Here is a 15162-nt window from a genome sequence, read left to right as displayed (position 1 = left end):
ATTTGAGTGTGGACTTTCCGAACGATTTCCAGGCAGGTGAAAATTATCTTGCATTTGTTGACAGATTTCACTTTACTGAGCACATTGCAGGTGTTCTTAAAGTTTTCGAAGCATACAAAAGTGGCCACCAATGAATGTCCACAATTTCTCAATATCTGGCTCCATTACAAGCAAGATCTTGTGTGCGGGTTTTTTCTTCCTAGACCTGAAACATCTCCCTTGAATTACGTTCAGAATTAATCAAATGTGGCATTGCTGCAGCTTGCCTGAGTTCTGTATTAGACAAGTCGTGCGAGAATTCATTGAATGACCGTTTCAACATACAAGTTTGTAGCTTAAGGGAAGTAGGTTTTCTGGAGGATGTCCTCTCCTTTGTTTGCAGTAAAGTGCTCAGGAAAATAAAAGAAGTGAACTAGTTATTACCCTCTAATAGTGCTGAACACGATAGAGAAAAAAAGAAAGCTGTCCTGTCTTTGTTGGCAGAAACTTCAGACATCCTAGTTATCATCATCAGCCTGTTTACGACCACTGCAGAGTAAAGGCCTCTCCCATGTCTCTCCAATTAACCCTGTCCTTTGCCAGCTGTGCCCACAGTATGCCCGCAAACTTCTTAATGTCATCCGCCCACGTAACTTTCTGCCACCCCCTGCTACGCTTGCCTTCTCTTGGAATCTACTTCGTTGACCTTAAGGATCAACGGTTATCTTGCCTTCGCATTACACGTTCTGCCCAAGCCCATTTCTTCCTCTTGATTTCTACTAGAATGTCATTAACCTGCGCTGGTACCCTCACTCACTCTGCCCGCTTCCAGTCTCTTAATGTTACACCTATCATTTTTCTTTCCATAGCTCGCTGCGTTGTCCTTAAGCTGAACACTTTTTGTTGCCTCCATGCTTCTGCCCTATAGGTGAGTATCAGTAAGATACAGCGGTTGTATACTTTTCTCTTAAGGAATATTGGTAACCTGCCATAATCACTACATCCTATACTGTTGAACTTTTTATCATCTTTTTGTTAAATCTGTACAGCCGTGGTAGGCTGCCAGCACAGTATTTAATGAAAGGCTCTTGAGAGCCATGCAGTCAATGGCAGCTGCCACTGTTAGAATGAAAGCCAACTACAGCTGTCCCATGCAACGTGCTCGCTCACCAGAACATAAGCTTGTACACAACCATTACCTCTCTCGTTGTTTACATAACCAATATAACGGTTCTAAAATGTTTAGAAAAGGCACACTGTCACTATGCTAACACCGCTGCTGGCAAATACCTGTGAATCATATCGCCAGTTTTATTCTGGAGAAATTCTTAAGGTTTCTTCAAATTTCTGCTTACGAAGCTCGACAGGCATGCTTAAACAAAATTGAACGCCTTTTCCAAAACTGTTATAGAATGTCACCATTGTCCAACTCCTTGGCGTTTTTTGATGCTTCAAGGCTGGCCATGGCAGCAGGCTAGATGTGGCCAAGGTACCAAGATAAAAACATAATTCTTCGAAATCAGATAATCCATTTTAAACTAAGTTTGCTTACTACCTCACTTATTTCTACGCCCCCCGTCACCTTAGTAGCATACAGTTGATTTTGCATCTATAATGTCAGGGCCAGCAGACACCACCTACCAAACAAACAGGAACAGCCCTATGTTGGCAAATTTTGTTCTGAAATGTTCTGCCATGTTTTTCATCACCACAGCAAGGCAAGAAACTTTCAACCACTGTAAAGAAAATATGGTCAATAAAATACAGACTAATCCCTTTAACACTTGTTACTAGAATGGTTGCATTCCGTCAACCTATCATACAATGAATGTATGAAAAAAGCAGTCCTTCAGGCCATATCTCACATAATGTTGATTCCAAAACGTGTTTGTCTTGTCTTTTGCTTTCCGTTTTCGAAACCTTGGTAATCATACATTTTCTCCTTCCAATGCCATGCCTTCATCAGATCACCTTTATTGTTCAGATATTAATGCAGTTACAAGTACCCACGACAAAAGAAACTTGTCTAGCATAACTTTTCAAAAACACTTCATCTAAAATACAAACATGACGCTGGTGCAAGCAAGTGATGAACCCAATTATTCCATAGTTTGGGTAACTCACTCAAATGGTGCTTGACCGCAGATGTTTCCCTGGCTGTCAGTGGGGTAGATGAGCCGTTCAGGATTGCCATTTCTGTACGCTGTGAACAAAAAGAAAAGCTCATCACCCAGCCTGTCCTGGTTGATATCCAGTTGGCATGAAAGCTTAAAGACAACCATTCATTTATTTATTTCTAGAAACCTCTAAAGGCCCTCACTAAGATGGTATTACATAGGGGGGGGGGAGTGCAAAAAGACTGTTCAGCCTCACACAGGTTTTCAGAATGTGCCCAGGAGCTATTCCTGCACCCTGCATATGCACACGTTGAAGAGCACAGATGCACCATCCTTAAGAAAACAAATTACCACGCTAAGGTGGCTAGAATGGGAGGTGTGAAGACCGTGGCGCTTTCCGTCGGCCGAGCGTGACCCGTCTGCTCACCGATGCCACCAGGAGGAATGTGGCGCTGCTAGTAGAGGTGTGGTAAGCTCAGCTGCTCAGCCGCATCGACCTTGCACACCCCGTAGCAGTTGTTAGTCAGTTCAGTTCATTTCGTCGCCTTTGTAATTGAGATACTTAGATTGGCAGGTCGCACTGAAGGAGAGGGGGGGGGGGGGGGGGAGAAAACAATGGGAATGCACAGCCCTATAACTGTCTCCTAAAGTAGGGACCACCCCAACGAGGCTGAGCGAAGGAGAGGGATTAAAGAGATATGTGAGAGGAGGCAAGTCGGAAGTAGGGGGGGGGGGGCATAAGTTGGCGGGAGACGCGCCTGTATTGGAGTGTCTGTAGCAGCGTTTTCTCATCCGAGGGCGAGATGCCTTCAATAGCAAAAAAAAGAAGACGGAGCGTTGGTGCTTTGCGCCGGATAGAAAAAACACGGGATACAGGAAAACAAAAAAAAAAGTCTCTCTGCCCTGCCTGCCAGGAAATGTTTGCCAAATGGTCTCGAGCGATCCCAAGTGCCGACAAGGCTGTCAGTATCATTTTGCAATCTTGTCAACGTCCTTGAAAACGAACGTACACACGCGTTCATGCCTTCAGCCGAACGCGCTTGCATGCCGAATGCTGCGGCAGAATGTCCTACAGTCAATTAGTGATGTGCCAAAAATGAGCTGTTCTGAGCATTCTGTTGCGCTTACAGCATCAGTTGCACATTTTTAATGCCTCATAAGGATTATATTTTTTTTCCTTAAAGGTAAAAATCAGGAGGATAATGAGAAGAAACAGAAAACACTGAAACCTTGTCTGTTGTCCATCAAATTCTGAAAAGTTTTCCCCCTCACTTATAAATAAACGATTTCATGGCCAAATGTGCTGCTTCACTGTCTAGAATCGTCAGGGATTGCTTACATGAGCGTCAAGATGGCATACATGCTACAGGTTCGCAAGCGGCGACAAAAACTGATTTGTGCGTTGGGGCGCCTTCAACCTACCCGCCGCAGTGGCTCAGTGGTTAGGGCGCTTGGCTACTGATCCGGAGTTCCCCGGTTCGAACCCGACCGCGGCGGCAGCATTTCGATGGAGTCGAAACGGAAAATGCGCCTGTGTACTATGCGATGTCAGATGTCAGCGCACGTTAAAGATTCCCAGGTGGTCGACATTATTCCGGAGCCCTCCGCTGCGGCACCTCTTTCTTCTTTCCCTCCCTCCTTTATCCCTTCCATTAGTTACAGCACGGTTCAGGTGTCCCCCGAGATGTGAGACAGATACTGCGCCATTTCCTTTCCCCAAAAACCAGTTTTCATTTTTGCCTTCAGCCAATGTGCGACTACAGATTTGAGGTACTACGGCACACATTATTACAACCTGGTTGCTCTTCTCACCGTAGTGGCTGCGTTTCGAGGGCGGCGCAACGCAGAGAGTGAGTGCACGTTAAAGAAACCCAGGTGGTTGAAATTACTCCAAAACCTTGCACTACGGCATTAACGGCGTCCCTCACATCCTCGGCAGCGTCTCGAAATGTGCACGCACAAAACGCACTTCAGTCCAGCTATGCAATGCAAACTCGGAGTGTGAAGCAGCATATTTCACAGGAATAATGGTGCGAGTTGACGAAACATTATTTTATAGTAAAGATTAATTCTTTGACACTCACAGAAAACGCGCGATAAGCGAAACGGGCTCATTTTCTCTTCAGTGGTAAAAATTTAGCCTACGCGATGCGGTCATTTCGGCTGCGCGCCTTACCGCGCCTCTGTCGCCAGTGCCGCCACACGGCATCGGCGCACTGCGGGGCCATGCTTCCCCGGACGGTTTTCACACCTCCCCATTCTAGCCACCTTACCCATGCCTAATCACACCTTGTTGGTGCCCTTCACGTTGACCTCATACTGATGCTACACTTAAAACTCAACAGCTTACCCTGTGTCAAACCTTGCCAAGGCTGGTCATGAATGAAGAGCCTACGTTGTGCCCAATATTCCTGTCTACCAAGGGATACCATTATGCGTGCCAATGTCTAAGTAGTATCATGTGACAACTTGGAGCTGGCAAAATTACTTGTGAACTGCATAGCTCCTACAGCCACATTCAATGCAGGCTGTTCTGTGGTATGGCACAGCTTGAAAAAGCACTGGTGACTGGGCCAAATCCCGCTGCCTCCTAAAATGCAAAAGTGACCCCCTAGCAGCAAGAACTGCACCAAACTTTACAGAGGGTCTCAAATAAGGAACAATCAATGTCTGCAACCCAAGTCTATGTATTGAAGTTCAGTACAGTTGGGAAATGGATGAGTTATCCGTTCATGCTCTCACAGCACAAAAAGGCAAGGACAAGAGAATGACGACATCCCCTTCCATGCTTTTCCTGCACCTATATCTTATACCCACTTTCTCTACTTTCTCTAGTCCTCAACTTACACGTTTTTTCACCAGAAAGCTTGACAGTTTTGCTTTTACACACTGTACTTCCATCACACAATATTTTGCAAATCTGCTAAATGTGGAAAGAAAAATGAGAAAATTTTAGAGCAGCTGATGTACCCATGAAGCAATTCGGCCCTCTGCTGACATAAGGCCTAGGGACGTTCAGCCCTTTAAACCAGCAATATATCACAGTTAAACTTTCGTGAATGATATATGGGAAGAAAAAATGCAAGGCCAGTTACTTCATACTTGAGGAGGAAAACATTAAATGGTGATTACACCTCTGGCAATGCGGATGATCAGTGCTAGCTAGCACACATTGTTTCTGTAGTTCTTGCATTTGCGTCGAAGGCTGCTGGCATACGTGAGTGGGTGATGACTGTTTCAGTTTTGACAGGGTTACATACAGTGAGTGCTTCATGGTGTGAGAAATGTGTTGGCATGAACTTGAGCACCTTGCTGTACAGTGCATTTGCAGGTAGCATCCCAAGAGCGCTCATCCTCAGTTCAACTTGTGGCTCTGAACCTCACATACATACGGTGATTGCGGGAGACGCTAACGGCATGAAAGAAGGTGATGAAATTTTGACAAAGAAATAAACACAGATTGCACTGACGGGGGAAAAAAAAAAACCTTTTAGACGAAGAGGTGGCCCATATGTGCAATGCCAGCTCCCAACAAGATCCTGAAAGCTCGCAAATATTCACAGTTTGCAAGTCCTCTTGAGTTAAACACATGCATGGATACAGATATCATGCATGAAAACTGATATCGTCATTAGAGTGAAGTACAGGCATACCAAAGAAGGCCACGATGCCCCATCCGGCAAGGAAGAAGATGAACAGGAACAGGCACAAAATGTCTGTACAGCTCCTACAAAAGGACAATTCATACACCCATCCCATTCATATAGGCACTGAGCTTCCCTCGCAATCTGCAGATTCACCCTCAATATTTGAAAGCTCCAATTAGTTTAAAGCAAAAGAGGAAGTGCAGTGTCTACCTGAGCAAAAAATTATTCAGCACATAGTAGATTTCAATAAAGGCCATAATTATTCATTAACAACTGGCACAGCACATTCATACAGCTATAGAGGAAGGCTGCACAGCTTTCACAAAATCTCTGCAGCTGAAAAAAACTAAATAATTCACCCTGGTGGCATGACCAGCCAAGCACTACTGCTTGTCTGAGACAGTCACTCTACCACCTGCAGCAACCAGGACATTTGTTTCCTCAGCAGACAGTAAGCCACAGCCAATTTGATCAACTCAAAGCAGCACCTTTGTTCGTTCATTGTATTTAGAAAAATTCCCTAAGGCAGGATACAGTCCAACCATGGGGTTCATTACTCATGAGCAACCACCTAAGTGCAGCCGTCCGGCTATGCTCTCATGGCTGCTCACAAGTATTTATTACCCGAGTTATGTAACAGCAACTGCAGCAGACAGGTGAAAAGCAGCGCAAGTTGATATACTTGCAAGATGAAAAGAAAAGCTGGAAATGACAAGGTGCAGAGATGAAAAGGATGTTACAAGCACTCAAGTGCACATGACCAGTGCTCGTGTTGTATTTTCTTTGTTGGCGTCTAGTTCTTTTTCTGTTCACGCTGTTTCTTTTCCCTTTAAACAATCCAAATTATAGACAGCAGTAAATTAAACCGTTTTCGTAGTTATGTTACAATACCGTCAGTACGAACACCCCCAAACAAGATCAACACCTGCCCAGGTGTACTAAATTTTGCTAAGCAAGAAGACAGGAAATAATTATTTTTGAAGAAGACAGTGCTACTCAACAATATGATAAGAGGTAAAGTTGTACAGTCAAACCCGGTTATAATCAAACTCGAAGGGGATCACAAAATAGTTTGACACAAAAAATGTCAATACATAACCTTATCTTCAACCTACATGCTAGAATGCATTGCACCCATGCTAGTGACGCGCTTCTTGCAGCAGCGTGCCACCCGGCGGCGTACTGGCGGCACACCGCTCTTTGGAACTATCCACTGCCTATCATAAGATGTCTATATGTGTTGCAACTTGCTAGTATGCCATAAAAAAACTTGAACAGCACTGCAGTCTGCTGCACTGGAGAAATGCGAAAACATTTGCGTTTCAATAACAGCAACTTTTTTTTTGCAGGTTACCGTTATCACATGACACTTACCACATGACCCTTGGATGACGTCAGCAATTATTTTTGCAAGTAATCATTGTCTAACATCAGTACACATCCCCAACACACTTTACCATCATACAAACCATAATGCGTTCACTTCGTGCCCCTCTAACCACGCGTGAATTCTCATAGTGAGCATTACCTAATTCCCACCCAACATGACCACGAACCCTTTGACATGATTTTCCTGCTCGGACTGCATGGCCCGTGGAAAACGCGCATGTTGGACTGGGATGCTGAGCCTGTCGTCTCCCCCTGCAGACATTTTGGCCAGATGGTGCACCAGCTGAACAAGTCACAAAGACAGTGACTATCAACCGGACTGGTTCCCATTATTGATGTCTTTTCTTTTCTTGACACCATTTTAGTTAAGCTGTGTTAAGACGTGCGTTTTAGTTGTGTGGTGTGTTGTTTCCTTTAACTTGCTTGGCTACTGGCTGATTACATAGCAAATAATGTATATAGCTCTTTCCTGCATATAAACACGCGTAATAAATACCATGCTGGGAAAAAAAAAACCTTATTAGCATATGCGTTGCATGCCCACCTGGCATGCAGAGGGCCTGGTTTGGAGCACCAATGCCAGCAAATTTCTTTTTTCGAATGAAGTCACATGAGAGGTACGTACCCCTTCCCGTGGACACAATTTGCGGAGAACTTCCGGTGATGGGTTTTCCTTTGCATGAAACATATAATTCTTTCTATTTAAAAATAATCACTCATTAAAATTACATTACAATTCGTTTCCGCGATGCCTTCAACAGCGAAGCACGCCGGGCGAGGACCACCGCTAGTCTTTAGATAGGTTGGCTTCACCGCATGACAGCGATGCAGCGTGGAAAGTGAGATTGAAGGCCACCGTCAAGCCCTCCCCAAGCTCATCCCATCACACGGTTTCACAGCGCTAGCGTTGCTAGCAGGTGCCCAAGGCCGCGCAGCCTACCCGTCTCCGCGTTTAAAAAGTGATCGAAGAGCGTCAGGAGAAGCGGGACCTGCAGAGTTGCGGCACGCAATTCAATATATCGAACGACCCGCGAAACTGTAGTTCGCTATAGCGCGAGACTTTTCTATACTTTTGCTCCCCATTTTCAAGGGGATAATGTGCGTGCCCGATAGAGCCAATAATCCGAAATATTTGGGTTCGACATATCAGAGCTCGACTGACTATTGTCGGATAAACTGAAGAACTAAGAGCAAACGCCCCTCAAAGGAGGCCCACCAGCCAATGGCGTCGACCGTTTCTCATGACATCGTGGATAATCCCCTCGAGCCTGCTATGGTGACATCGCAGGGTGTGGCAGTGCCACGGCTGAATCGGATTAACCACGGCGTCATGAAAATCGGTCAGCGCCAATGGCTGGAGGGCCTCCTTTGAGGGGCATCAGACACTTCGTTTTAAGGCAAAAGCCTTCAATGGCTCATACTCGCGGCCACGGCACGCTGCTGCGCCATTGTTAGTTCATTGCGCATGCGCCAGATGGCGCCACCGGCGCGCGCGCGCCAGACGTCTCACAGCTGTCGACCGAGTCGGGTGCCGCGCAACCTCCCTCCTAGCGCTCGCTTCAATGCAGTCGTCTCAGAATGCGGCCAAACGCAAGCGTACTACTTTACTTCCCCAGCTACACAGCGACAGAAGACCAATGAACGAATGCGTCGGCATCGGCTCAATGCGTCGTAATGCGTCGTTCCGTCCATCCGTCCGTTCGCGAAATCTCACACTATAGCTGTCAATCAAATGACGTCAACCCGATAAGAAAAAAAATCCTTGCGCACGGCGAGATTCAAACCACCATCCTTTCGTTCCGCAGCCGAGCGTGCTAACGCCTACGCTAATTCCTGCCAACGGATATGTAGTAACGATTGTGTACTTAAACATCTTAACCACACATCAGTGACACAAGCAGCAACACCGCGCTAAAGGCTTTCGCCTCACCGCACTTTAGGTGAACAAAGTGCCCCCCCCCCCGATTTTTTTTTGTTTTACTTGTATCCGACTATAGGAAGATGGTGAAAGTGTTTAAAATGAGTGCTGAGGCAAGGCATGACTTGAAGTGCATTAACACCTTAACGTACGCAGATTAAATAACGAAATAACTAAACTAGATATTTTCTTCTTGAACAAACAGCTTGAACAAAGACGAGCACAAAAGACAAGAAAGCGAACGACACGGCGCTGACTAACAACTGAGGGTTTATTGCTGATCACACAAGTATAAATACATGAATGTCGGCAATGAGGGAATATTTTCGAAATATCTCCTATCATTTACGAGCAGCACACGCCCACTTCAAACACCACCTGCAAGGCATCTGAAAACGACTCTTATTGGTGACTTTCGTTCACAAATAGCGTTAGGAACGCAGTGCTTTGTCAAACCTCGATGTACCGAGGACGGATATAACGAACTCTTAGCTATACCAAACTATTCCCAACTCTTCTTGACAAATGCAGACGATTTCATATTAAACACGGTTAGGCGCAAAACGGACATACAGTTTAACATTGTTATAACAGAGATGAAGGGACCCCGCTATTTCTTCGTTATAGCTGTAGCTGACCTCAGACCTGCCTCGTGCCCACTGCTTTACCTACCCCGGCGTCACGCAGACCGAGGACTACGTATACCTGGCGTATATACAGTGTTTACTGGCGTCGTTGTGGCCACTGTACTAAACTTATGCGTCCGAACAGGTTGTTCCATCCAAAGCCATTCAAAATTAGTGCTCGCGACGGAATCGCTGCCTCGTGCCCGCTTCTGCCGCAGCCCTCACCGGCGTCAGATGGAATGAAAAATGTGGAAGAGTACTTTTCTTGCCCACATTGCTCGTCTGGGGGAGCCTTGGGCACACAGAGTGTGCGTGCACCAACAGAACATGTCGGCCTCGTACACCAGTTTCTTTCGCAGCCTGCACAGGCTTCGGCGCCCAGATAACGGGTCTTGGAGCAATGACGTAGAGGAGGTGGAGAGACAAATGTTTGGACCAGTTTTTTGTTTTGTTTTCTTCGCGCTGACGGAGATAGCGGTCGCGGTAAAAGCAGGCGCGTGGCGACAATTCCGTCGTGAATACCCGTTCAGGTTCGCGTGAGCACGCTAGTCACAACAGCGCCAAACTACACGGCTCCCCCGCATGACAGCAATGTCACACTCGAGAATGGATGCGCAAGACCGAGGGCTACTATTATTGCTTTCACCTTCGGCGCCTTTCGCCTTAGTCACGTTTTGCCGCTATCACTCACCTCGAAACCAGCGAGACGACGATACAGTCAAGCACACCACACGCACCGCCAAACGGTCACGCGACGCGACCAAACAGCGCACGGCACATTAGAAACACAGTGGGCTCGCAACAGATCATGCGCAGTGTGGCGGATGGTGAACGGTTCGGAAACTCCGACGACCTCGGTGACCATGCCGAGGCGCAGCGGGCCGCGACATCCTTCAGTGGGCCGCGCACACCCGTGTTCCGGCAAATATGGAAGCACTGGTGTCAAAAGTCTGTCACGACGAATAGGCCGGAGAAACACGACATTAGGGCACCGCCTGCAGCGGGAAAAGTTTTACACGCTTTGCGTGGCGCCCGAAATACTAGTGTTATGCGCGGTAATTTCAGTTTTCCACATCGAATGGCAGCGGAACTGTGGCGCACCGTTACAAGTGGATACACTCAAGACGAAATGGCCAGCGACACTCATTTCGGGTTCGTTATATCCCTTCGCAGAAATGGGATAACGAATGCACGGTCTTCTACGGGAGCTTGCAAGAGGGGATGCCATTCCTTCGTTATATCCATTATTTCGCTGCAAACCGTTCCGTTATAGCGAAGTTTGTTGGCACCCGCTCTGATTGCAGGCACCAGGCTTCGCCGCACTACACAAATGACGTGGTGGGGCAAGCGTTTGCGCCATGGCTCGTTCATCATCTCGAACCGGCTGACACGGAAGCAGCTGCGTGAACGGTCGTAGATGTGCTGCTGCGTCAATCGCCAGCCACGCACGGAGGCGGCGAAAGGGCCAGTGCCGCCACCCCGCCTTCGGTCTGGCATTTCCACTCTGTCATGCAGAAAAGGCAGCCAGGTGCTGCGAGGGGAAGCGAGCCTAACAACAGTTCCGTGCTCTTTGCTTTTGCGGCCTCGGGATTCCGGAATCGCCGCCATAGTCTTCATAATAATAGCGAATATTCGGAATCGGTCTTTTCCTGCTTTCTAGCAAGCGACCTCCCAGTTGCCACCCCTCTGCTGACTGAATCGCGTTTCCCTTGCGAACGCCTAACACGAAATTTTATGTTGCGTTTTTTTGAATGCAGATGAGTTGCAAAACCTACAAGTCAGCTTCCCTGTGCACAAAGGATCCTTGCAAAATGGCGGCGGGTCAATAATTAGGTTGGGCAGCACGGGTTCGAACGCGGTTGCCCGACGCATTTGCCTAGCGCGATCGAGAAAACGTGCACTGGTCTTCCGGGGCCCCTCAGTCGGGGATTAACCGGATTAAAGGGCCACAGAAAGGGGTGCTTGAGCTTGGCTTTAAAATGCTTGCACGATGCAGAGTACAGGTCACCGAGCGTCCATGCCACGTACGAGACCTCAGAAGCAGGTGGGAAATTTACAATACATTTTTAAAAATTCCCGCTTTTGCACCTCGCGGTGCCGGGCTTTGGCGCGAAAACCTGGCAGACGACGTCACGTCTTGCAAATGACGTCAGCAGCCGGGGGCTATCATTGGTTGACAACGCCAAACTCTTTCAGACGTCACGCGCTACCGCAGCCGGCGGAGGTAGGGGAGGGGCCGAGTGAGCGGGGCCGGCGGAGGAGCGCCGGCGTTCTGGCGTGCCAGAGGAGAGGGAAAGGCGAGAAGACGCGGAAGTTCAAATTTTGTCTGCATATAACTCAGCTTCCACAAAACGCATTAAAATAATTCTTGCTGGAGGATATTTGTGAAGCGGCGTCTTTTAACATCCCAGACATATCGCGCCTTTATTGGGACCCCCTTTCTGGGTCCCTTTAAGGCTGGGGTCGAACGCCTGCGCAGTCACTTCCCCTTTTTCGCAACGTTTGCGCGATCGCTTGAAAACGAAGCGAACCAATGAAAATATTCAACATAGGATCTACTGGGTACCAGGAAACGCCGGAATCAAAGGCAATCTGAAGGCAGACAAGCTAGCTCGCGAGCTCACTACCCGAGCTGGTGCGTCAAATGCCTCGGACGGCCCGGGGATGACGGTGGAGCTCACGTACGCAGCTATCCTCAACCTCATTAAAGGCAGAAGGCGCAAATACCCCCAGCCACACCCTCAGCTAACACAATACGAGGCGACATGCTGGAGGAGACTCCAAACAAGGGACCTTCTACAACCTTCATGTCCTACATAAGATGTATACCCAGATCAGTATAGGGATACATGTCCTTGGTGCGGGGCAACCCCCACGTTATATCATATCACATGGGAATGTACACACAATGTAGCTTTCCGAGGTAACAAAGAGCCAAATGCGGAGCAGTGGGAGGACCGGCTAACCAGCAGCCAGCTTAAGGTCCAAAGGGACCTAGTGAGCCACGCATGCCGGATGGCCAGGGACAGTGGTGCCTTGGACTAGGGGCGCCAACCACGCTCAGCCCGGAAGACATCGGCAGTCTCCGGGCACGCAACCAAACCTCTCAATTGGAACAATAAAGTTTACTCTCTCTCTCTCTTGCGCGCGATCGCTACAGGGCTCTCCCGCTTATGATAGAAAAACAAGTTACATAACTCATTAGAAAGGCAAATGTATTTACTTTTCGACAGTACGCGATGTACCAATTAATGTTGACACGAGTGGAGCGGTGAAAAAAAAAAAAACTGCCGACGATCACACACCTCGGTAATGCGAGCGCAGCTGCTGCGGCACTCGAATCGCATAGGCGCCCGCATACGCAACACGCACTGCCGGACGAAGGCGGCTCCGGGTTTCGACTTGAGCAGAGCGCAGCGTTCTGCCGCCGACGAGCCTGGCCTCGGGCGAACGACCAGCGCCATCTCTCGAGACTCATGACGTCATCGGCTGCTTCTGCAGCGCCAAGATGAAATGCTGATCTCGGTAAATGCAGAGTGGTACTTGGCTCCAGTGGACAGTTATGTAGAACCGGCGCTCTAAAAAACGCAGAACTACAAAAATGACGCGCATTAGAGGCTCAATAGCTTCCGGTCTAAGCGATAAAACGCAAGCATGTTTAGCACATTTCGCTAAGCGTGCGAAATTTCTTTTAGCTGTGCTTAATAGTTTTTCCGTTGTCATTGTTGAAAGTTTATTCGCACCACGAAGACGCAACCCACGGAGGTCTGCGCGGTCAGCACCACGACCGACGTCCGTGGGTCACGACAGACTGAAAGACGATCAGGTAAAAAAAATCACTAATCAAGTTTTTTTTTAACTATTTTTACTTTACGGCGCGAAATTATACAGCGAAAGTTAAGGTCATCAGCATAGAAAGCAGGCTGAGTTTCGAAAATGTCGGAATCGACACTGTGGCATGAGATTTCGAAAGTGAAAAAAAAAATAATAATGCTTTTGAAAACCCGTTAGGTCGGCTTTCCCACGCTGCACATTGATCAAACGCTGTGGCTCGAATTTTAAATGCAGGAAATACTAATGAAGTGCGTGTGTTATAGACGTAGAAAATGCTGATGGCTTGCAATTTCTCAATATTTGGCCCTAAAACCAAAAATTAAGTTGATCAGTTCATTTTACTAATACATGGTCTTTTATTTGGACGCTGTCACGTAAATGCGCGTCCTGCCGTATAATCCACATTCACAGGTCGCACGGCGCATCTTTCGCGGCCTTTAAAATTATTAAGAGCAGATTTTCTTTCCAAACGCCCTGTGTACAGGCAGCCATGCAAGCGAAAAAACAGGCATAGGTTTAAAAGCACCAGTAATGCGGACGTTGAAACAAGGGGCGGGAGTGAAGTCAGTCTGCTCACCAACGTTTCTACCAAAGGACTCGTCTCCGTCAGCGCAGGCAGAGGAGGACTTGCCCATAACAGGACAGGTCCTTTTGTCGAAACGTCGGTTAGCGTTGAAGAAGCGTGGCTTGTCGGGCCAACAGGCGTTCACAGAAGAAAAAGGAACGCGCTCACAAACGAAATATACGCAGTGCAGAAATCCAGCGTTGTCCGCGTGAACGCGTTCCTTCTCAGTTGTTTTTTCAGCGAACATCAGCCAGGGGGCTGGTGCTGTCAACTTCATACTGCTTGCATTTTACGAAAAGTATTCTTTCCCCTCGCCGTTTATTTTCTGGGAGAGTCCCTAAAGAGGTAGTAACAACGCTGGAAAAACCTTGCAGGTCCATGCATTACACACTCTTCAAATCTTCCTGCAGTATCAGTTGCCAGCGAACTATAACAGCTATCAGTTAACGGCACGGTCAGTCGATAACGCACCAGTAATTCCCTGGGAGAATGCTGAGCGCCTTGCCACTCCACTTTCGGCACGTGTACGGCGGTCCTGCATCTGCAACGCTTTCAATGCGCGGCCAGCCGCCTGCAACGTGCCCTTCCAGGCTCTGTGCAGACTACGCGTAATAGTGCGCCCCATGAGACTGCAATGTCGTATACAGCGCTTTCAATGCGTTTTACGTAATTTGCGACTGGCAGTTTAACAATACCTTAGGTATACCCTAATTTCATTGTCTTTAAAACTCTTTCCCTTGCGCCGAGCTCTAATTACCGTCGCGTCTTTCCAGCGATCTCAGCGGCACATTGCGTACACAATGCATAGCAGGCCCTTGGCTGTTTTGGCCTGCTGTCGTGTGCTTCAGCTTCCAAGATAACCCAAACACATGTACGAGACGCGTGAAAGTATTTCGCCCAGTAGATTTCGAGATATTTTACAGCGTTTAAAAGGAGCACTGCATGTCGGCGTCACGACGGCAACACGCAGCGCTACCTGCAACCCCGTCAAGATTCACAGTTACGCAGAATCCGCAGTTGGGCGGCACTGGCTCTGGTTGTCCAGCAGGCCAGCAGGCAGCAGCCCCCAGAGGAATAGGGTGCTCAC

General features: G+C 47.8%; 1 protein-coding gene across 1 annotated transcript in view; it reads right to left on the bottom strand.

Moving 5' to 3' along the window:
- Ctl2 (Choline transporter-like 2) overlaps window positions 1–15162 on the bottom strand; it is a gene marked incomplete in the record, with an annotated part of 162290 nt that overhangs the window by 106525 nt on the left and 40603 nt on the right. Inside the window, 2 exon segments of the mRNA XM_077650539.1 lie at window positions 2104–2182; window positions 5750–5823. Of these exon segments, the coding sequence (XP_077506665.1) occupies window positions 2104–2182; window positions 5750–5823 (153 nt within the window).

The sequence above is a fragment of the Amblyomma americanum genome, chromosome 1 (genome assembly GCF_052857255.1).
Source record: "Amblyomma americanum isolate KBUSLIRL-KWMA chromosome 1, ASM5285725v1, whole genome shotgun sequence".
Classification (NCBI taxonomy): domain Eukaryota; kingdom Metazoa; phylum Arthropoda; class Arachnida; order Ixodida; family Ixodidae; genus Amblyomma; species Amblyomma americanum.
Note: the sequence above shows the minus strand (reverse complement) of the source record. Positions and strands in the feature narration are given on the sequence as shown.